The sequence below is a fragment of the Hypomesus nipponensis genome, chromosome 17, assembly GCF_054491055.1.
Source record: "Hypomesus nipponensis isolate SF chromosome 17, ASM5449105v1, whole genome shotgun sequence".
NCBI lineage: Eukaryota > Metazoa > Chordata > Actinopteri > Osmeriformes > Osmeridae > Hypomesus > Hypomesus nipponensis.
Genome location: NC_140377.1, coordinates 6,229,346 through 6,253,835, shown reverse-complemented (window position 1 = coordinate 6,253,835; position 24,490 = coordinate 6,229,346). Strand labels below are relative to the sequence as shown.

The 24,490-nt window shown below is 50.0% G+C and overlaps 1 protein-coding gene across 1 annotated transcript in view; it reads right to left on the bottom strand.

Annotated features, from left to right (window-relative positions):
- The window catches only part of LOC146253175 (ras-related protein Rab-26-like), a 40,957-nt gene extending 33,725 nt beyond the window's left edge, over positions 1-7,232 (bottom strand). Inside the window, exons 1-2 of the mRNA XM_084678131.1 lie at positions 6,993-7,232; positions 3,879-3,989 (exon numbers count right to left, since the gene is read on the bottom strand). Coding sequence (XP_084534257.1) covers positions 3,879-3,989; positions 6,993-7,178 — 297 coding nt within the window. The 5' untranslated portion in view covers positions 7,179-7,232. The remainder of the gene's footprint in view (positions 1-3,878; positions 3,990-6,992) is intronic.
- Positions 7,233-24,490: the final 17,258 nt, after the last annotated feature.

The following is a 24,490-nucleotide window of genomic DNA, read 5'->3' as shown; positions in this document are numbered from 1 at the left end:
CAGGCTTGGAGAGCTGTGATCCAACACGCTTGGCTGAACAACCTTGAAGCCAAAACACTGTGTTAGAGTGCTTCAACTGGGCACTGTCTGCTTTTGCATTACCTCTTTGAAACCCTGTTTGCCCGGTAATGAACTCCTGCCTGTACCTCGACTAAGGATTTGGATTTTCCTTACTGCCCTGTTTGCCAGTAACCCGATCTCGGACAGTTAATGTTCTCCAAGGCTGCAGGAGGACAATACAGATGTTTCTATGCAAGCTTAAAAGGATGGCAAGCAATTTGTTGAGGTACACCACGCATCTATTGAAAACTCAACAAGAAGGCAAAACTGGAGAGAGAATGGACGACGCACTACTCAGAAATAAACGTCTTCGACATTTAATTGACGTGACATTGAAAGTAGCGGTGATGTTCCGGTGAAGGAGATTAGACGTACAAAGAGAGCATGTTGCCCGAGCAACCCGAGTTGAAAACGACGTGACAAACTGTTGCCTCACATTTTCAAGTGTTTTTTTTGTTGTTGTTCAAACTGCCGCTCCGCCAGGCTTGATGACAGCTTCATAATGGAGAATCATTAAGCCTACAGTGAACGCCAGTCAACGAGGGGATGTTGCTTTCGGTGCCCCATTGAAAACATGGCAGACAGACACTTCTAATAACACTTTTTCCCGCCTAGTGTTTCTATTAATTATAGTTCATGCGGATTATGTGAGCCATTGAATTCAACGCAGACAACACTCTGATTGATGTGGTAAATGTATGCTGAGAGGACCATCGCAGGCTTACATAACTGTGACAAAAGGGAATGGAAGCACTGGCGTGTTTACATAATCACCAAAAAAGGAAATCTGAAAAGGGACTCGATCGACAACCATTAACACAGAGTGTTAATGTGTCTATTTAAACATGTTTTTTGAAACTATTCATGGTGTTCTCTGGACACAACGAAACACAATAGGAACTGGGAAAAGAAGCTGTCCTACTGTATGCGGTCTCCTAGACAACCATTGAAGCTATGCAGATCAAGACTCTATTTGGGGCACTACTGTACAATCAGGGGTGAGACCATGGAGTATGTGAGTCTCCCTTTTCCTTACTCCCCATTCTCCTCCCTCCACTCTCCCTTCCTTCTCATCCTCCCCATTCTCCTCCCTCCACACTCCCTCCTTTCTCTCTCCGCTTTCTATCCACCTGTTTTTTTACAGTTTCAGCAGATTCATTTTCAGTCTTAAAAGAAACGACCCAGAGCCAGCCTGGATCCAACGCGAGAAGGGTCCCAACCAGGGTTCTCAGCCCAGAGACAGAGCATGAATGTGGGTATGAACCTAACTCGGGGTCCCCTGGAAGGAATAATGTTATGTAACTGTAATGACTGCTAAATTACACATGGTAAAGAGGGACAGAAGAGACAGAATGAAGTATGGAGGGAATTCATCAATACCCTAAGGAGAAGAGAGTTAAAATAATATGTAGAGATGGATGGAGAATAAGAAAGTCAGTCTCTGTAAATCTCTCCAGGCACGTAATCAACAGTATGTGAACGATGTGTGTACACGCATGCATGTGGGATGTCTGTCTGTGTGTGTGTATACAGTACAAATGATCACATATCTCTCCCCGGGACACAATCCAACACACAATGCTATCAGTGCAAACCCTACCCGCTGAGCTGTGAAATAAAGAAGCCATCTGAAGTCCATTTCAGCAGCGGTCAGCTAACTGAAAACATTTTGCTAGCGTGCGGCTGGGCCACGGTAGTCATTAACGCCCACCAGCACCCATTTAGAGGCTGTTTATGCCGCTGATGGTGGCTTGAGTGGAGGCTGAGAACAGTTTGTGGCAGGCTTTGTCATAATCCAGACATTTCAGAGGCCGATGCAATCAATGACAGAGGCATCTCCTGACCTCAGTCTATTGAGTGTAAACAGAACACCAATCAAAGGCCTCCAGTGTATATATTTTTACCTCAGTCGTCACTCCTTGAGGTGATGTGTATACTAGTTGACTACAAAGGCCCCATAGGGAAAATGCATTTCATACGTTTCATTCCTCTATGGAGACTATCATGGTCTCTTGTCATGGTCTTATTTCAGTGTAGCAGTTTGGTTCTATCCTTCCTTCAGTGAGTCGAGAGCCAATTCGAAGGTCCTTCTTTCTGTTTCGCACTGACTCATCATCGTACAGTCCTGTGAGACTAAAGCTGTGTTAACATACAGCAGCAGAGACAAGCTTTGTTGAACTTGTAAACGCCTATAAACCTCCATCAGTTATCTAATTGATATTTTCTGAAATTCAACGTCAAATTGTCTACAAAAATGAGAGGATCTTGTTACGGTTGTTGTATTTGATCCTATTATAGCGAGACAGTAGATATCTAATACTGAGAACAAGCTGCAACTCAAACAAGCTGAAAGCCCAAATAAACAACATGAGGTGAAAAACAACAGTCTTTTTCTGCTGCTTTGATGTGGAAATCTCATCAAATCACATTCTAGGCAAATTGTCTTGCTTTCCACCACCTAATATGCCCAGTATTGTCTAGACTAAAAATACCCCTCTCCCTGAATCTTCCTCTCTCCTGTGTCCTCCCCACATCTCTCTCTTCTCTCAATTTCCCTCCTCCATTTTCCTCCTCTCATCTTTTGCATTCCCATCATTTCTTTCTCTCTTCTCCTTTTACCTCCTCTTCCTCTCACGAGTCTTCTCTTTTTCTCCCCTCCCTCTCCCGCCTCTTCCCTCCCGTCCTATCCCGTCTCAAATCTGCTTCACTCCCTCCGTCTACCTTCCTCTTCCCTCCTCCAGCTTGCCTCTTCTCTCCACCCCTCATCTCCTCTCTTTCGCCATCTTCCTCTCTCACTGTGTAATTGTTGACCGTGTCTGGTATGTCAGTACACATTATAGAATTAGATCAAAGTGCGATGGACACATCGTCGATGTGACTGTTTCCTGTCTGCGTAAAGGCCACACCTACTCCTCGGGCCCAGCAGAAACAGAGGAGCAGAACGAGAACAGCAGCTACAGAACAGCAGAAGTAGAACCAACGATACGGAACGACAAAAGAAGTGTGTCGAAGCAGTGAGGACAAGCCATGCTGAGCAGAAACGGCTGTAATCGAATCGTGTCATGTCCTCCAGCGTAACTCGATACACAAAGAAATAATACCCCAGTAAAACAAAGACGACAGTGAACCAGAAGGGTTGGCGGGGAGCTTTATGTTATTCAGACTTCAGGTTGCTGCTGCCATACTGGGAAAACAGGGCAGAAAACCCTGGCTATTGAATGAAGGAGAATGAAGGAGAAGGAGAGAAGGAGAGACCTGAAGTCCAAGGACAGGACTTAATCATAGTGGTGTGAGATTTGACTAAAAGCGTTGTAGTAGTAGTAAAAGAATGTTGAAGTTGTAAGTGGAGCACACACTTACAAACTCACTGGTCTTCTCTCTCTCTCTCTCTCTCTCTCTCTCTCTCTCTTTTCTCTCTCTCTCACACACACACACACACCAGTCTCGGGTGTATTAGAAATGGACCCCCAGACTCATTCCTCGATATGCTTCCATTCTCCCTTGGGGTCTTGAAACTGGCACAGATGAAGCCCCCTCCAGCTAAAGAATCTTCTGGATTGAAAGCATGTCAAATTCATTTGAGAATCAATATCGTATCCACTGAGACCATTCACACAGGAAATGCTCCTTGCCAGCAGGCTGAAGACCGTACTATGAAAAGTCGATTAAAACTTATGCCAGAAATGGCCCCATTTGTGAAAACGTGTTTTTACATAGACGCTTGTGTTGAATGTTTAATGTAGACAATAATCAGTATATGTATGTATGTGTGTGTGTGTGTGTGTATGTGACTCCTCCCCTAGTGGGTTTGTACTCACCCGGAAGTCAATGCCCACAGTGGATATGAAGCTTCCTGCCAGGAAGGCTCCGTCTTTGAAGCGCACCAACAGACAGGTCTTTCCCACCCCAGAGTCTCCCACCAGCATCACCTGGAAGGCAGGCAAAGAGGGACAAACTCAGCCAGGAGGCACAACGCCTTTGCACACTGCAGCATATCAACACACAGGTGAAAGAAAGCCTCAATACAGTAAAAACAAAATGCCCGCAATGCAGTGTTTCCAAAATGTGTTTACAGAATGAGAACTGAGAAGGACAGAAAAATACTTTTCTCCTCCTTTTCCAAATGTTCAAAAAATAAATCCAACAAACGTGTAAGACTTTGGCTTTGACACTGTCACCTGCAGACTCAGACCACCAAGAATCCTTACAACCCCTTACTCAGGAAACAAAGACACAAGCATAAAGTAACGTGTCTTTCAGAAGGCAAAAATACAAGGAAGCTACTCTGACGAGGCTATATTTGCCATCTGGTTGTGTGTCTTTGTTCACTTTGAATATCAGATAAATGTACACTCATTAGATCAGGTCATCCTAATGCAATTACAAACCCAATCTCTTGGTTTCTGGCCAACGGAGATAACCGTGACTGGGCAGCTAAATATCAGTTATTGTCCTTCATTCAGTCCAGAATTAGACACATTGTGTGTGTGTGTCTGTGTGTGGACATGTCGGCGTGTGTGTGTGTGTCTGTGTGTGGACATGTCGGTGTGTGTGTGTGTATCTTTGGGTGTGTGTCTGTAAGGCGGACTGCGGTGGAGCTGGCAGCTGTGCGTTCCTCTTTTTCTCCAGGTTATGATGAAGTTCTGAGGATCTGATGTGATTAGTCTTATCAGGTTGAAGGAAGGAGTGTAGAGTCTGGGGCCGGGGGGGGAATGTCGGGTTTTAGGGGAGTGGGGGCACTGCGGAACCTCCCTGAGGGGACTTGGTGGGGGTGGGGTTATCAGAGATATAGCAGCAGAGGGCACCTCTATGCCACCTTTCTCTCTTTATATTCAGTTGACATCTCATATATGCTCGTCCCTAGAGTCCCTAGACTCTTACGTCCTTTCTCCATCGTCTTCTTTTCCACTTTTCGCCTCCTCCACCGGCCCCTCCCCTCCCCTACTCATTTCCTCTCCTCGCCTCGCTTTTCTCCTCTCCTTTATTCTCCTCCTCTCCTCCCGTGTTCTCCTCTCCTCAACAGTCCTCTCCGCTCTTCGACCCCCTGTCTCCTCCTCTCCTCAACCCTCCTCTCTAGTCCTCTCCTCATCAGCTTCTCCCCCCCCCCCCCCCTCCTGCCTCCATGGCCAGAGCGAGTCGAGTAGACTCCAGCCGTGGTGGCGTTAATCATGACGGAGCCCTGCGCTCGACTAGGGATGAGAAATACAGCTGCTGCCTCTGTACAGCTCAGCCGTAATAAAGATCCAGCTCCCCAAACGCTGGAGAACCCCCACCTCGCTCCCCACCCCCTCGTGACACAGTCTCCCACAAATCAAGCGCTCTACATGTCTCTCCTGGGGCCGCGCTAAACCGACGAGGAGCTTCGGTGGTTTGTTTCTCATCTGGGGAGACTGCATGGGCTCTCTGCAGCCCACGGAGGTGCAGTATGGTAAGCTCCCCCCAGGACAAGCACCCACAAGCTGACCATGAACAAAAACACTGCCTGAAAGGTTGGATGATGTACATGTATTTATTTAGCAGATGCGTTTATCCAGAGCCACACACAGGGGAAATTTGAACCTGCAACCTCTTGATCTGTAGGTAAAGGCTCTACGACTGAACTATTTCCATTTTGGCTTCCCTTTGACTGCACTTTTGACGTAAACCTTAGCTGCCTTGTATATACTACATGTTTTGAGATGTTAAATAACTACTGGCAGAAAACTGCCATTAGCCTCAGCTTCTCCTGAGGCCTGACACACCTGTCAGTCATTAACGAACCATTATGCTAACATCCGCGACTCGTCTATTAATGTCACACATTCTCATGCATAACCACCAATAGGGAGGGGAGAGGACGAGAGGAGAGGGGAAGAGAGGATAGAGGAGAGGAGAAGGAAGAGGGGGGAGGAGAGAGTCTTGCTTACTGTAAAAGATAAATTAGGTTAAAGAAGAGAAATGGTGCTCAGGGGGATGGAGATTCATTCCAATACTGAGATGAAATGAGCAACAGAGAAAAACAAAAAACAAACATGGAGTCACTTCAAACAGCTACTTCAAAGACTGCAGGCACACCCTCTCCCAGAGGGGGGGCAAGGAGAGGGGGGGTAGCTCCATCCAATGTGAGGCAGTTGCAGAGTGGTTCGGCAGCCTAGCTCAATACACGATAGAGGGGGCAAGAGAGGGAAGGGTGGAACGAGAGAGTGAAGGAAGGCATAAGTGACATAGTGTATTTGTGTTGAGAGAGCGAGAGAGAGAGAGCGAGAGCGAGAGAGGGGGAGAGACAGAGAGAGACAGAGAGAGAGAGAGAAGAGAGAGAGAGAGAGAGAGAGAGAGAGAGAGAGAGAGAGAGAGAGAGAGAGAGAGAGAGAGAGAGAGAGAGAGAGAGAGAGAGAGAAATAGAGTATTTTGAAGTAAGGATGGATCTCACAACCTGTTGCTTTTCCACTAAATCTACACAGTAGCCTTGGTGTCAAGCAATTTAAAGGGGATTCAATCTCCAGTCAATAATGCTATAATGGAGTCTACAGGCTAATAAAGGTTCATGTGTGGTCTTTAGATTATAATCCATCTGAGCAATGCGAATCGTAGGTGTAGTCTCAGAGCGTTGGTAGCGTGATATCGATTATGTATATTGACACAGCTGCCGAGAGGCAGGGGGTTTAGAGCAGTATGACGAGCATTGCGATTTCAGAATAATATCAAACACACTGGGAGCACAGATAAAATGAAAGATCACTGACGTAAGTGACAATCCAAGACAATAACAAACACTGAAGTTCACATATTTATTCAGTGGTAAACTTGCTTTATCATATACAGTCCACACGTGCCAAAAACATTTTCATGGTATTGTGATGGTAGTGTGAGAAGCCTAATAAGTTATGAAATGCTATTATATTTTATATTGTTAACAAAGACGCGGGTACAACAGCGTGCTGCTGTACACTTACCTTAAAGGCTATGTCGTAAAACTCGCTGCTGTTGCTCAGTGACGGCCGGCTAGGATGGACCACGCCGTTCGCTTGAACCACACCGCCAGGGTTGGTCTTTCCACCTGTCCCGTTAGACTTGCCCGTCGGGATACCTGTCGTCGGACTGCTGCCGTTTTTGCCTTTGCCCGCCTTTTTACGGGACATTCTATCTATCTACTAGAAAGTTTCAGAATTAGCTTCGAAATCGACGCAAATGCTCTTGAGATCGATTCTGTAAATACTGATAACAAAGGAATAGACTTTAAATGTTACGCATCGTTAGACTAAATCGTTGTTTCTTTGGTTTTCACCTGCGAGTCGATGACATTGTTTTGTCACTTCTGAAGTCTCTGTAAAACAACTTGTGTGAATTGTCATGCGTCCTCCTGCGTGCTCTCTCTCTCTCTCTCTCTCTCTCTCTCTCTCTCTCTCTCTCTCTCTCTCTCTCTCTCTCTCTCTCTCTCTCTCTCTCTCTCACACACACACACACACACACACACACACTCTTTATCTCTCTCTCTGAATTGAGAAATGGAAAGTTGTAGGTTTGTAGAACACTGTCGATGTTTGTTCTCCACCTTTTCCTGTTCTGTTTCAGAAAAGATAAGGCTCGCTCGCTGACCAGTCCGTCGACAATTCTCTTGATTGTTCGCTTTCTCTAAGACCTCAACACAACCTCTTCTAACAGCCGAGCGTGCGCTATCACCAGCCAGCAGTTTGGAGAAAAAAAAACGCTCCACCTTGCGAACGGGTGCTGATAGCAGCTTGTCGCGATCTACAGGGCGTGCAGGATTGTTCATCGCCTGCTGTAATCAGAAACACAAGTCTTTGTGTTGTGATCCAAGCATCTCACATCTTCAGTCAAATATTTTTTAGTAATGTGTGCGTCAGGGGGATAGACCCATACTCATGTAAAGTAGAATATTTGGCTGATGCCTTTTGAACAACTTTAACAATTAATTCAAATAAACTGACAGGCTTTGTTAGAAAGTGCTCACTGGACGCAGATAAGTAGGGCCTAGGTCTCAGCACAGGTAATTCGAGGAAGAACACTGAATTGAATGTAAATAGTACCTTCTTTCATGTTTGCTTGGTTTAAGCTGGCGGGACGCTAGGGGACTGTGAGAGCTGTCCATGGTGCTTAAACGTCTAGTTGATCGTTGCGCAGGCTCAAATGCCTGGCTCACTCAAAGTTCGATAAAAAGAAAAGCAAGCCCCACCCGCCATTTTGCTCCGTCTTGCATACTTACAAGAGCGAGCACTCATGAGTTGAATATTAAACTTGACATTATGCTGATGTTGAACTGTGTCTGGTATAAAATAAATAAAACACTAACCACTGAAATACTCCACCTTGAACTGTGCACTTGTTGTTTTCACTTATGACAAAAGCGTTTCCTAGAAAAACACAAACGTTAAAATGCAAAATGTAATCGAGTAAACAACACTAAGTGACGAATGACTCCCGTGTTGCCTGATTAAATACCCGATATCTAAACCGACCTTCGAAGGATGTGGGCCGGGCTTGTGGACACCACGGTTCACTCTGTGGTTCAGACAAACCACAGGCCACAAATCTACTGGCTCAAGCAATTCAAACGACGCATTCACACGCTCTAGTTTCACAGACCGCCGCTAGAGGACGGCACAGGACAAAATTCCAAGTCATGAAATAATTTGAACTCAATCCTCTTCCATAAGTATATTTCATATGTATACGTAGGCAATAGAAATCAATATACTATAAATAATCTTGAAACTAAGCAAACTGCACAGGGATCATAGTTACTTGATTCAGCAGTGGTTCTCAAGTCTAGTTATATTTATTATCGTCGAATCACAGTCCTCCACCCTTTGAAATGCGCAATCTTTGTTACTCTAAACTCATTTCTAGTGTGGCCACATTCAGATGGCGAAGAGATGATCTCGATCCTATAGAATCAATCAGGAAAGGCCGCTGCTGCATAGAATTGAGTCAACAGTTGTTTGACTGGGTTGACCCTGAGCCTGGTGACAGGGGGGCCTGGAGGCACACAGGGACAGCTGAGGGCTCCCTACTTAGAAAAACGCAATCTGTCAGCATTTTTACCCCCCCCCCCTCCTCCCCCCTCCTCCTCCCCCCCCACCACCATCACTACAAACAGACAAGAGGCCCCCCCCAAGCACCAATCAAACCCTAAAGCCGCCTCCACCTTCACCCGCCCTCAAACCCCTCCCCCGACTTCCCTTGACAGCTGAGATTTGTTCCCCATTGGAACGCAGCTGTCTCCCCAGGCAACAGCTGGGCATTTTGGAGGGAAGGAGGGATGAGGAGGAGGGATAGGGAGAAAGTGAGAGAAAGCGAATGTAGGGTTAGACATCGTTTTTGCTTGGAGGGATGTGAACAATCATATCATGCTGTGGCTGAATATACCCTGGTAGCGCCCCCATTGCACGACACTGTTTTTGCACTTGAACTATTTAATCTGTAGCCCTTAGTATTTCTTTCGATTGCCTCTCACCTCAATACACTGCACGGCTGGACTGTTAAGCTGTTCTACTCTGCACTCTTGGTTTGAAGGTAATTGCCTTTTATTGACTCTGTATTCATGCTATGCACAATGATAATAAAGTTGAATCTCATCTCATCTATGAGAGTGTTGCTGAGTGCTGGGCTGTTCAGCTGCTGGGTCTGGGGCAACAGCTATGAAGGAGTGACTTTTAACACTTTATACATACCCTCACACACTTACTGTGTTTGCAACAAAAAAAAGAATGAAGAACCTATATGCTGTAGATGTTAAGGACGTTTTATAATTTAACTGTTAAACTATGGTTCTAAGTCACATGATTTCACCAGCTTACATACAAGTGAATTATGAATCCAGTCACTGCTGATGGCATTATTGTTGCCACACCCTGGGTGTCTGTGTTGCCTCGGACATCTCCATGACGATCAGTCAAACAGCCAGCTCTGGCAGAAACAGAACCCAGTATCAGTCATGTGACGCAGGCGTTCGAAAAGTCGTTGGCTTGGAGAAGGCATTGGGGACATGAGGTGGGGAGTGTGGAGCCACCGCTATGAGGTCACCAACAACACACTCTGGGTCAAACACACTCACACCCACACACTTACAACCACACACACCCCCCTCCCCTCCACACACACAAACACGAGCAAACACACCCGTATACACAAGCACACTAAGCCCAGGCATTTGTCAGTTTGCCCAGGGTCAGGTGCCTGACAGTGTGTTGGACGCTTCCGTAAGCAGCCCGGCCAGCCACTCACCCTGGGAACAAGACAACTGTTGCGGAGGCAAGGCCACATTCAGACCTTCACTCACTCAGCTGTCTGCCAGGACCATGTGCTGTTATGGTGTGTGTGTGTGCGTGCACATGTAAATACGTGCACCAGTGTGTGTGTGTGCGCCAGCTTCTTTGGATGTGTAAGTGCCAGTGCGTGGCGTGTGTGTGTGTATGTGTGCCAGTGTGTGTGTGTGTGTGTGTGACAATGTGCATGAGTTTGTGCATGTCATTGTGTATGTGTGTGTGTGTGAGTGTGAGAGAGAGCCAGTCTGCCAGTGTGTGTCCCTGTTCGTCAGCCCTTGGCAGGGTGACCACCGCTGGGCTGGCAGAGCCTGGCAGCCCCTCGCTCCCAGGGGCGTCTTGAAAGGAGCGGGAGGGGGGGGGGGGTTGGCGCGATGGTGGCGGTGGAGACTTTTACAATGTGCTTGAGTTGTTTTCTTTATGAATTTCCCAGCTGCACGGAACACAATGAAATAAAGGCAAGGCACTAACAGTGCCCTCTGTTGCCTGAAGGGCTGTTCTAAAGGAGCCATGGGCCAGAGACCGACCAGGTGCATTTCAAACACCTGAGTGTGAAAAGGTTGAGAAATCCGTTTAATCCACTGATGCTTGACCTATCAGCGGGAGTACTGTCCTACCCATAATAACACTGCAACACGTCCTAGAAATACCCTACATTGGGCTTTGTTCATAACCTTTCTAACAATAATCTTCTCTTCTTCTTTCTGAACAAAGGAGAACACAGCATGTTGATCCAAACACAGCATGTGGATCCGAACGAAGAATGTGGATCCGAACGCAGCATGGTGATCCGAACGCAGCATGTTGATCCGAACGCAGCATGTGGATCCGAACACATAAATTGGATCTGAACACAGGAGGTTCAGCCGAACACTGGAGGCTTGACCTGCACCTGGATCAATCCCTGAAGGAGGCGGTGAGGCCATCTTCGATGAGAGGTTTTCTTTTCCAGGAGTACAGTCAGTCACTAAAACAAACATACACACTTCAGACTGGCCCCAAAACGTTCCTGTTGTGGCTGTGCCCGTTTCTTTGTCCATGTCATGCGGATAAAGCGGTGCTAGCCAGCCGGCCACAGCGTCTCTACTCCACCTCAGTTACAACCGAAGCGTGTCATGTGACAACCGCAGGCCTTTCCCGTAAGTTTGCAAAAAACTGCGAGTCCATGTGGGTCTAATCTCAAATGTGTTGAATGAAATCCAGGCTCCCCTGGCTGCTAACAGGCCCAGCCCAGTGACACGGAGTCTATGGAGGAGAATGGAAAACTCCATCAGTGGCTTAATCACCACCATGGGGCTAGTATACCGTGTATATATATATACATATATATGTTTATATATATATATATATATTTATATATATATATATATATATATATATTGATATATGTTTCTGCCCCCTCATCCCATCTACTTGTCTGGGTAAGAGACCACGATGTTGCCTGGCTGCTTGGACCCCAGTTCTTTTGACCAGGCGATTGGCCTCTTGTTGTCATCCTAACAAGGAGCGCTGCCAGTCACCTCAATTCAGAGGACATTCTCCGCATTCAGAGTGTGTGTGTGCGCCTAAGTGAGTGTGTGTGTGTTTAGGAGGGGGGCCCCCCCAGCCGTAAATCCTTGCTCACCCAGGGTGCTTCCTGAAAGTGTCAGTGTGCCCGTCTCCCGTTGCCGAGGTGACGGGATTTATGTTGAGACACATGCTGGTGCTGTCAGGCCTGAATGATGGGATGTCAGCCAGAGGGAGTCCACAGGCAGAGCAGGCATGGGACATACTTCAGGACGCAACATAGCCTGAGTGTTTGTCTGAGATGTGGAGGAGGTCGATATGGGTAATGGAAATGAAAAGCGCGAGAAAAGCTGGGAGAGAGAGAAGGAGAAAGAGGGGGGGAGACAGAGAAAACATGAGGGGGGAAAGAGAGCGACGTAGAGAAAGACAGAGAAAGAGACAGAGAGAGCCAAAGCACAATACGGGCCAAACGTCCTTTCTGCCGTCTCAAGCTATTCCCGGCTCTGAGATGCTGAGCAGACTGTGTTTTGGATGGCTGTAATATCTGGTGCTGTGAGGGGGACAAAGTGAAGGAGTTATGACTCACTGGGCTCTCTGTTGCTGCCGGGCCAGAGGCAGGCAGTACCACTCTTCACTCGGCTGGGGGCATGGCTGTGGATGAAGTACACACACACACACACACACACAGACACACACACACATAACACAAATAATACACCCCACGCACATACATGCACGGGCACACACGAATACACATTCAAAGTTGGGTTTAGAGTGGGCACGCACGCCAACCAAACACGGCCGCCGTTCGACGGAAAAAGGTGTGAGCAGGAAAGTGCTGCGCGTGGGAGAGTGCGAATTTGCGAGAGTGTGTGTGTGTGTTAAGTGTGTGTGTGTGCGTGAAGGGGCTTTTGCAGTTGTGACAGCTGGGCTGAAGGAGTGGAGGCGCTGTGTGTGACGAGCTGAGGTGCCAACAGAGCAAGTGTCTCTTTATTTTTGTCACACGTGAGTGTAACTCTGTGTGTGTGTGTGTGTGCCGAGGCTTATGGACATGAGAGCGTGTGCGTGTGCGATCGTCACTGTTCGGGGCTTCAGTCATGACGGGAAGGTATGTTTCAGCATTCCTACTGCACGTCACGGTGGGTTTGTGTTCACATGTTTGTGTATGTGAGCGCGTGTGCTCGTGCCCGCGTGCGCGTGGACACGTGTGGCTGCTCCGACGGCAGGGTGGCAGCCGGGTGAGGGATGATGAGGTCACTCAGCAAGGCGGGATTAGGGTGACAGCTGTTCGGTGGCCAGTGCCAGGGCAGCGGGCATGGCGGGTGCGCGGGTGTTCCAGGTCAGCCTCTCAGACCACTGTTGTCATTCGCTGGGTAGCTTCCCAAGATGCCTTGCGGCTTGCCCTCAAGCTACAATTGTTGCAGGGCTTTACGCTCTCTGTCTCTCTCTCTCTCTCTCTCTCTCTCTCTCTCTCTCTCTCTCTCTCTCTCTCTCTCTCTCTCTCTCTCTCTGTCTCTGTCTCTGTCTCTCTCTCTCTGTTTGTCTCTGTCTCTGTCTCTATCTCTGTCTCTCTCTCTCTCTGTCTCTCTCTTTCTCTCTCTTTCTCTGCTGTTGTTTCTATCCCCACCCCCTTCTCCTCTCTCCTTCTCCCTCTCATATCCTTCTCTGTGGCTCCTGTCTTCCAGTGAGATTCTGGGGTGAGGTTCGAACACACTCGTTAACTCAATGAAGATGGGGGGGGGGGGGCGACGTTGAGGTAGCAGAGCAGCCAGGACTTAGATGATCTGAGGATGGGAGCTGCAGGGGCCTGATAACAGCCTGACACCAGGGCAGCCCAGGGCTCTCCGGGGGGCCGGGGGGCCCCAGCAGGAACATGATACGGCTGAAGCAGCTCGCCGCAGGGGGGCCCTGTTGATGGACCTCCACGTCCACATCCCCTTCACTCCAAACAAGCGGCTAGCGGTCTGCTTTGAGTTACAGCCTCAACAGGTTTGATGGAGACGCGCACACAGCGGAGGGAGTCCACATGTGCCCGGTCCTTACTGGGTACCCTGACCCGGCAGACTCAGACTGCTCAATTAGGGGGACTTCAGTCTGGACAGGTTTTCTTTTTCTTTTCAGGGTTTTTTCATGCGGGGGTTGTTTTAATTTCTCCGTCTGTCGCGGAATTAATGAAAATGCATAAAACGAGGCAACGTATTGGTACCCACTTATTTTTCGACGGACGCTGGTCGTAAAAGTAAAACCATTAGTGGCTCCGTAGGGACCAATTAGCGAGACGCGGCTAAACAAACCACGCTCCCGCTTTTACGACATGCTCTCCGTTTCACCCCCCCCCCCCCCTCCCCTTTCCCCCCCGCCCCCCCGCCCTCCCCCATTCCATCTCCCGCTGGCAGAGTTGGGCTCAGAGCCGTATAGTTTTAGAGTGTGTTTGGCCTCGTCTGGGTAGGTAATATGTGATTACTCTGTCATACTCCCTACCCCCTACACACACACACCACACCCACACGCGCACACTGAGAGAAGGGATCCAGGGCCTTCTGTTTCGGAGGCCTGTCACCGTGGACTTACTTCCAGATGTGGGCTGATGGCTGGCAGGCTGGCAGGCTGGAAGTTTAAGACAGCGATGGAACAGCTCAGCAGAGTGTCTGCATCGCCTTTACATTGTCTAAGTGTCACACAGAGAGAGAGAGATAGAGAGAGACAGAGAGAAAGAGAGAGAGAGAGAGAGGGAGAGAGAGAGAGAGATGAGAAAGAGAGAGAGTCTACCCTCACATTATTCCAATCCAGCGGGAGAGAACAACGTCCCCATCCGCAAGAGTGGACAGTGGACCTCCGCGGCCACTAGGTGGCGGTAAAACTACAGACTGACCCCACACAGGAAGACAACAACAACCACCTGCAGTGTGCGTCTGTGTCGTGTTTACCTCCAGGCGACGTACTGTACTGTCGGCGCTCTCCTCTGACAGTCACCCACGTGATCCGAACCAAGGTGTGCGTTCAGAACCTGTTCTCCCGGTGTTGTGTCTGTCCTCTGACAGCACGGTGATTGGTGAGGAACCGACGGATCAGTTGTCGGGACTTGAGGGAATTAAGTGTTTTGACCAAAACATTCCAATCACACGTGTGTTTCCAAACAAACAGTAATGACCGACAACAGAGCTATCCTGACCTCCTGAACCTAACCCCCCCCCCCCCCCCTCCCCCCGGCCAGATCGTCTCTCCGACGGAACAGACTAAACGCGTTTGATGTGCCGCATGGCTGGAAGTCCCCTTCAGTCCTAACCACCGCCAAATGACAGACCTTAATCGTCAGTGTGCGCGTGCGCGTGTGCATTGCACGTCATTTCAGAACAGAATAAACCCAGAAGCCTGACCGTGAGGTTTCATCACCACACGAAGTGAGCCCAGGCCGTTCTGCCTTTGTCGAACACACGCTGTCAATAACGAGAGGAATACACAAACAAACAAACAAATCATGTCAGGGAGGGTCTGTGAACGAGGGGCCCGGGGGAGTAATAGTAATAGATGGAGAGTCTGTGGTCTGCCAGCGTCCACAATGTTTCCTCACGTCTCAGGAGGAGGGGAGAGAGGAAGCACGACAATGGAGCACGGAGCGGGAGAAGTGGGATTGAGAGATGAGGGAGAAAGGAGAGAGAGACAAAGACAGACAGACAAAGAGAGAGTGAGACAGACATACAGTTGGTGAGAGACAGTACAAGAGACAACGTGAGAGAGAGAAAGTGACAGAGAGACAAAGTAGTGAGAGAGACAAACATAGAGAGAAGGAAAAAGAGAGAAAGAGAGAGAGAGAGAGAGAGAGAGAGAGAGAGAGAGAGAGAGAGAGAGAGAGAGAGAGAGAGAGAGAGAGAGAGAAAGAGGGAGAGAGAATAAAGAGGGAGAGAAGGACAAAGAGTGAGCGAGAGGAGACAAGCCTGGAATCAATAATGGCGTTTTTCTTTAGTGAGGCTGAGGAGCGGCGCCTGAAGACAACAGACCGCATCCTTCCTTCCTGTAGGAGCAGCAGGGACAGGAAGAGACGCCAGGGGAGGTCACTCGGCCACAGACTCACTTCCTGCCAGCGGTCTCCAGGGGTCATGGCATAAGTACTTCCAGGTCACAGGAGGTGCCACCTGTCTCCGGTTTTTGTCCCCCCTAACTTCCCCACCCTCTCCACTCCCCTACTGCCCTCGTCCAACAACCGTCCCTTGGCTTTCGCCAGGTGGGAAATAGATGTTGTGGGAGTGGGGGATGAGGTGGGGGTGTGGGGTGTTGGCCCTGGGGGGTTCTGGGAATTGAAGAGGGGCTGGGGGATGGGTAGGTTACGTTATTCTGTGTCTCCTCCACCATCTGGGAGTCCTGTTAGTGGGGCACAAAGAAGGAGAGAGAGAGAAGGAGAGAGAGACAGAGAGCGAGACTGAGACAGCGAGGTAGAGAGACAGAGAAACAGAGTGACAGAGTGACATAGAGTGACAGAAAAAGAGAGAGAGAGAGAGAGAGAGAGAGAGAGAGAGAGAGAGAGAGAGAGAGAGAGCACCACTCTGACTTCTGAGGCAGCTCCGTCTCCCAGCCTGCCTGTCAGAGTCTTCTGGCCTCTGGTTGTGGCTCTGGTGTTTTCTCTGTAATCCACCGTAGCGGCTGTCTCCCCTCCCCAGCAGAGGCCTTGGGCTCCAGGCGGGAGACGAACCCACAGCAGCAGAGAGCTGCCTTGGACTGACACGCTTGTCTCTCAATGTGATGTCTTCCACAGCAAATTGTGGGTTTGACAGAGTGCATATGGAGCAGTGGATGGCACTGTGTGTGTGGTACTCAAGCTAGGCAGCAACGTGCACATTATCCTGTTCACATATGCTTATAATATTTTACGATGCTTTGAATGAAAATAGCTTTTTCGCCCCAAGCTACTGAGGGTTAGGGAGGTGAGAAGTGAGACTGGGACAATTTTAACCGTGAGGTCGGACGTGAAATGGTGTGTGTTTGTGTTTGTGTGTGTGTGTGTATGTGCGTGAGTGTACGTGTGAATGTGTTTCTAGGAGTGTGTGTGTGTGTGAGTGTGAGTGTTTGAGTGTGTGCCAAGCCGACCAGAGAGTGCTGGCAATTTCCCTGAGACGCAGAGCCTCACCGCATTCCCCAGAGGGAGACCAAATAAACCTCAGATGTGCAGCGAGGGTCTGTCCTCTTTAAGACTGCGCACACACACACACACACACGCACCAGCACACACACACATACAGAAAGTGGGGAGAGAGAGGGAGGGATTCATGTTTACCTCCTTGGCTGTTAGCTGTCATTGTCGTCAGACCAAGGATGAAGGCAGATGTTTATGGTGTACAAGCGGAAAGAAAAAATAAATCATAAATCGTTCTGCGATGCGCCCGAGGTCACAAGTTCACGTCCATAAAATACACGAATAACCCTGCCAAGCGTAATTGTAGAAGTAGTGGTTTGAGTAGCGGTCTGCTTGGTCTAAACTCCAGGAACCAATCTGCGTCCCACTGGAGAAAGGCTAAGTCTATAGACATGATGTACGGCAAGGACTCGCTCGCGCTGAGACACAAATGTAGATGCACAAATAACCGGACACAAAAGTGCTCAGACACACACTCACACACACACACACTCACACATACACATTTGAACACAAAAACACACACAGCCGGCCCCAGGGAGTCGTGACAGGCCGTGCTGACGACCAGTTAGCGAGGAGAGCATTTTAAAGATAGCAGTGTGTGGGGACATGGGGAGTCAACGCACTGCTGGGAGCAGTGGGGCTTTACACCACAGTGTAATCATGTTTGCATGATAGCTCAAATGAGTGTACAGCTGGTCCTGCCTCTTATCTGCTGGCGAGCTGGAAGTCCCATTCCCGATCCACTCATCTGTGCAGCTCATTGGTTTTGCATCGGGTCGAAGCGGAACATCGTCACTTCATTTGGCTAACCATGTACAGAACAAACACCCCGACGACATTTCCATACCCCCGTATTAAGTTTGCAAATTAATCAATTATGGTCTGCGCAATATGCAGAGAGAGAAGGGGGTGAGGGAGAGAGGGAGGGAAAGAGATTATTAGAAAAGTAGCGATCTGTCGTTAGCAGGGTGTACACACACCCTCTCCACCCTAAATGTGAGCCTTTGTGCCGTTGCCGTCGCATCACACCAATTCCAAAAAAGTATTTTTGTCCAAAGGGCAGGCGGGGCTGAGTCATGACCCCCCCCCCATCACCCTACCTCAAACCAGACGTCCCCTCTCTGTGTGAGCGTTCTTTCTGGACCTGCGCCCCCACCACACCCCCCTCTGACACCCCACCCTGCCTCAGCGGTTCCAAGCCCCCCCCCCCCCCATCGTCCACATCAACAGACCCTGACAGGTAAACAAACACACCGCACTGCAGTTTACCCAGAAGCCATCCTAATGATCTCCACTGGCCTCGCCCCCTGCATCCCACAATCCCTTGGGGCAGGACCTCGCTTACTGAATGGACACAGTGTGGATGGAGAAAGTGTGACGCACAGGGAGGTGTGGGCGGGGAGGGTGGAGGGTTTTGGGGGTGGAGAGAGGACAAGGGGGGGGGGGGTGTTGGTTGGCTGGGGGGGGTGTGTGGTTAGAACACTGTCTGCTGTAGCAGTCCCAGCAGAGCAGAACCACTCTGGAGAACCTCGGGAAGGAACACCACACGTCCTCCTCCATCCAGGGGAGACTCCCCGCGGGTCCCAAAACCGACAAACAAAAACCACGGCAGCACCTTTGCTGCGCTCCCCTCCCCCCGCTCCACCTCACCCCTCTCCGCACTCTGCTTTCTCCATCATCATTTAACGAGTCTGTAAGCGGCCGCCAGGGCAGCGTTGGGGGGGGGGGGGTTAAGGGGGGCGATGCGGGTCCGTGATGGACGTTCTACAGGGTTCCCTGCCACTGCCAGAACCCTGGTCCCGTCGAGGGGAAGTATCTGTTTACCTCCGCTCTCCCTCCCTCATTCTAATTCTGGAGAGAGACCTGTAAACGAAGAGAGAGAGAGAGAGAGAGAGAGAGGGGAGAGGGGGAGAGAGGAAGAAAAAAACACGAGCCCTTTGCTTGTGTGTTTCCATGACGAGTGTTCCACCCCTGTAACACTAGAAGTCTCATTTCGAGGATCCAGTTTTATTAAATCAACGGTGCGACGACGTCGGCCCGTTTCCACAACACGGGCAGGTACTGGGGCGCAGGGTGCGGGGCGCGCAGACAAAGTGCTCTTTGAGTGGTGCGGTCGGGCCGATCGCCAGGCGCCTCTCTGCACCTCGCGCTCTGGGAGCCCTTACGGAGGTGCAGGGGCTGTGCCTTCACCATTATTACACTCAACACATGGCCAAAACACCGTGATCGCTACGCACACTGCTGCTACCACGGAGTGTGTGTGTGCGCGCGTGCGCGTGCATGGAAGGGGTGGGGTTGCTGGTTGAATGGTTTGGCTCGCGTCAGGGCCATTGCCAGGCTCTGGTAGTCGGATGAAACTGCCGACTCTGTCGATGCATAAATACGGCAGCTCCAGTGTGTCCCTGCAGGAATGATTTAACTATCAAGAGATCCGACTCACAGATAGAGTGACAAAACAGGTGTGTGTTTTTGAACGTGTGTGTGATCATGCATACAGATACATGCGCCACTGGTAAATGTGTGCGTCTGATATAAGTCTGTACTGTATGCATTATGCAAAGCGAATGGGAATGTTTATCTGTGTGAGTGTGTGTGTGTGTGTGTGCATAGTGTGTGTGTGTGTATGTGCATGCACCATCAAAAAGCTTCTCAGGCCGATACAATAATTGGGGTGCTATAAATCCCATTGAGAGCCTAAGTAAATAAATCAAAAGTCACATGATTTATTTGGTTCTGGGAAGCCGGAGCTGTAAGTCATGTCTGGTTGCCGTTGGCGTGTGTTGCCGTGGCGTCCTACTCTCTGGGAGACTGGTCATTGCCAAGATGCTGATCTCAGGGTGTGACAACCACCAACACCCTTTACACACACACGCACACACACACACACACACACACCTAGACCCACGTCCTATGCTGAGGAGACAGCATGCTGTCATCACTGCTCCTGATGAAGCGGCTGTGGCGATGACGCACCGAGGGGACCAGCGGACACAGGCCCCATCAAGTAGCACAGCAGGAGTGGGGTTCCAGAGACGACAAACGGGTATTGGAAATCATGTGTTTGTTTGAAAACCAGTCGTGTCGATCCCCCACACACTCGATCTCTCCCTGCAACAGAAGGCCGGAGAGAGAAGCCGTTTGGCAAGCTCTCCCCAGCTCTTCATCCCTCCCAGCCTGTCTCCTAGCCAGCCCAACAGTGGAATGGATAGCTGCCATCTTGGCAGGCCCTGTCTTTTCCCTCACATACTTATTAAAGGTTGATTTTCCCCTGGCCCAGGCCTGTCGAAACAAGGTGTGCTCTCTGACTGGAGGAGCCTCTCCACAATCTGGGGCCAATTTAAGGGAGAATTAGGATGACTGCTTTCCAGAGTGTAAAGAAGTGCTTGGCCGCAAAAGCATGTCATGTCAAAGACAAATATGATGATGATAATCTGGATTAATCTGACCGCAAGTACATCAATACAGATTAGAGCAATCCACCTCTGGCATACACATACAATCTCACACACACACACACACACACACATGCACGTGCCCTTACACACACACACACACACACACACAAACACAGCAAACATCTGGAGATGCCTCTGCTGAGACAAAACTAATGATATGGTTGCTGTGGAGACAAGATGACAAATAGATGTCTGACATAGGCTGTTCCACGTGTCGAGGGTGAGTGTCGAACACACACACACACACACATCTAACACCCAGTGAGACAGCAGCACCCTCAGCTCTGGACTCTGGGGGCGGCCCTAACAATGGGCTCCATTCTACTCCTTCCCCTTCCCTTCACTTTCCTCCTCCACTCCGCTCTCCCCATATTCTCCCCCCTCTCCTGCCCACCTCTCCTCCCAGCCTCCCCTCCTCCTCCCAGCCTCCCCTCCTCCTCCCAGCCTCCCCTCCTCCTCCCAGCCTCCCCTCCTCCTCCCAGCCTCCCCTCCTCCTCCCAGCCTCCCCTGTCATGACTAATGACCACGGGGGTGTTGTCACGGAGGACACAGCACAGCCCTGTTCTCTTCTCTTCCCCCCCCTGAACACTACACTTTCTGACAACACATACATTCCCCTCACACGTCCTGATATTACAAGCATGTTCCAGGGTTCTACGATGGCAAACATGACAAATCAGTGTCTTATAAGAAGGACATGTGTAGCCTGAGGGATTTTGTTCCAAACTCTGAAACACATTTTAAAATCTGATAATAAATAAATTAATCAATAAATAAACTATGCAACCTGATTCTAAAGACAGATTCAGGAGCATAACAGGACAAATTGTTCCATTTGTTAACCTGAAAGACCCTCCATGAGATCGCCATTACTGTAACAGCCACCATAGACATTTGTCTCGGTGACAAATGTCAAGTAATGTTTTGCCGTAAGCCAAGATGATTCATTTAATAATGCTGACCTCAGATAGCCTTTGTGTTCTGTAGATAACGAGCAGGAAGTGGATTGTGTCTTACTGCAGTAACTTGGAAAGAAGGAGGGGCATGATGGGGCGAGGCAGGGGAGGGAGGAGAGAGGCCCAGCTGAGGAGGACGTGTGTGGGGTGAGCAGGCCAGAGCAGCAGCCTCTGCTGGAGCCCACAGATGTGGAGGAACTGATGGATATCTGGAACAGATGCACCTTTGACTGGCTCCTCAACAGCTGTGTTTGTGTGTGTGTGTGTGTGTGTGTGTTTGCATGTATGTGTGTATGTGTCCTGTGTGTGCTGTCTGTGTGTGTTTGTGCGTGCGTGTTTTGCATGTGTGTACAGTACATGCGTGTGTATATGTGTGGGTTTGTAGGCACGCTAAGTGTGTATACATGTGCATCGTAGGGTTTAACAAGTCCCTCAGACTTGAGTTATTTTGTTCCAGCCAAGAGCTTATCCCAGCTCGATATGAGGTCATCACCTCATGCCGTACGGAAGGGCATTGCTACAAAGTAACAGGTAGCAGATGAGAGGGTCAGCCAGGCATGTCCACTCTGAAGCCAGAACAGGTCTCGCTAGCCTGGGATTCAATCATGGGCCAGAAACAAGGGGTAGAAGGAGAGAGTTCACTGGTGTCTCAGCCCTGGGTCCATGGCCACAGTGTGTGTTTGTGTGTGTCAGCAGTGGCTTATGCTGTGCAGGGGGACAATAATGTAGGTTATGGAGGAAAGCACAGAGGGAGGTGTATCCAAACCCTTGTGTGTGTGTGTGTGTGTGTGTTTGTGTGAGTGCGCGCTGGTGGCAGTGGGTGAGCCCGGTGCATGTGTGGATAAGCGCGTGTTAGTGTGTGTGTGGTGGTGGATGACGCAAGGCTTGTAGCGCGCTGCCTCGGCTGGGGTCCTAATTGGGCTGCCCGCCTTTGTCGCCTGATTACAAACAGACCAAGGTGAGTGTGAGAGACTGTTGCCCCTCACTCCTCCCTGTCCTCCCTCCTCCCTCCTCCCTCTGTCCCCCTCCTCTCTCTCACACCCTTCTCTAGCCTCCTCCCTCCCTCCCCCACCTCCATCTCTCCCCCTCCTCCATCTCTCCTCCTCCTCTTTCTCCCCCACCTCCATCTGTAACCCCTCCTCCGTCTCCCCATCTCCTCTTTGTCTCCTCCTCCCATGGCTTCACAGCCCAGCCTAGTGGAGCTAACTCAGGCTAACTCAGGCTAGCTCAGGCTAACTCAGGCTAGCTCAGGCTAACTCAAGCTAACTCAGGCTAACTCAGGCTAACTCGGGCTCCAGTGGGTGTCCAGTGTCCCTCGTGCTCAATGATTACTTAATTTGCCCAGCGAGCCTGATGAAGGAAGTGGCGGTTGGACCTGTTGCACTCCCCTATCCCCCCACCCCCCCCCCCTCCCCCCCAGCCTGACCATCTCCCTCCCCCCTCCAGCTGGCGGCCCAAAGCTGTAAGGAGCGGCAGGGCAGGGAGGACGCGTCACACAGGAACAGCCCTCCCTTCCATCCCACCTTTAATGATGCTTAATAACGCGCACCACGTATGGGTTTTACTGCTGGGCAGCTCGCAGCAGAACCACAATTAGATGTAATATCACTCACGTGGAGCAGTAAAAATACATACAGATTTCAGGGAGGGGCTTGGGGGGCAAGCGTTGCCCCGCCAGACAGGAAACCAAGCTGTTTTTTACAGGGAAGGGGCACCCAGAAGTAATGACTTAGCCTTGGTAGGGGTCTGCAGTAATAAATAAAGCTGGATTACACAAGCAAAGTGGACCGTTAACACAGTGGTTGCAAACTACACCTGAGTTTTCACCCAGCCTGCACACTGGGCCAGGGAACGACCTCATACTGCAACCATGTGACCGGTGAGGGTGGTGGGGGGGGACTGAAAGAGGGAAGGAAAGAGAAAGAGAGTGATGAACAGACTGAGATCATGTATGAGACAGGGTAAGACGAAGAGAGAGAGAGAGAGAGAGAGAGAGAGAGAGAGAGAGAGAGAGAGAGAGAGAGAGAGAGAGAGAGAGAGAGAGAGAGAGAGAGAGAGAGAGAGAGAGAGAGAGAGAGAGAGAGAGAGAGATGAGGAGATAAAAAGAGAGAAAGAAAGAGAGAAAGGGAGAAATGGAAAAGGTAAGTCTGTATGGAGATAAGAAGATAAGTCAAAGAGTTAAGGTGACTCCAGGGCAGGTCATGATATGGTATGGTGCACTTTGGTTCATCCACCATCCAACAAAAACGTTCCGTTCCTTCTCCCGGGGGGCCAGCAAAACAAACAGCACGTTCTCTGCAAACAGAGCAGGACACTCCTACATTCTCCTGTAAAGTGCTTTCTACTCTTTAGTTCCTTCTTCCCCCCTCTCCTGTCTTTCAATAGAAAAACTGAAGATTTTCACATTGCCATGAAGGACTGTAACTAGAATACTCTCTCCTCTCCTCTCCTCTCCTCTCCTCTCCTCTCCTCTCCTCTCCTCTCCTCTCCTCTCCTCTCCTCTCCTCTCCTCTCCTCTCCTCTCCTCTCCTCTCCTCTCCTCTCCCCTCCCCTCCCCTCCCCTCCCCTCCCCTCCCCTCCCCTCCCCTCCCCTCCCCTCCCCTCCCCTCCCCTCCTCACCCAGCAGAGCCAGCAGTAAGAGAAGCTTAACAGGCCCCGGTCCTCTTCATGTTCTTCATGAGCCGTGACTAGCACAGCTTTTACAGCACCTGCAGCACACCCTCTGATCCCACTGACACCTCTGTCCCAATAACGCACGGCTAACGCACGGCTAACGCACGGCTAACGCACGGCTAACGCACGGCTAACGCACGGCTAACGCAGGCGCCCGCCCCTGCTACCTGCCTCCTCACGTCACACACACTTCACACTCGCATGCACAAACACAAACATGTACAGACGCAGACACACACGCCCAGGAGAAGGACAGTGTGACCCGAGTCGTCTTTCCGAGAGCAAAACCAGTCACTCAGTCCATCCCAATCCCTCACAGCAAGGACAACCACACCATTGACACCATTGATTGTTTACCTCCTTATTCCTCTATCTTCCCCCCACCCCCACCCCCATCACCCCTCCACCCACCACCAAGACACAGCACCAACTATGTTCTGCCCATCA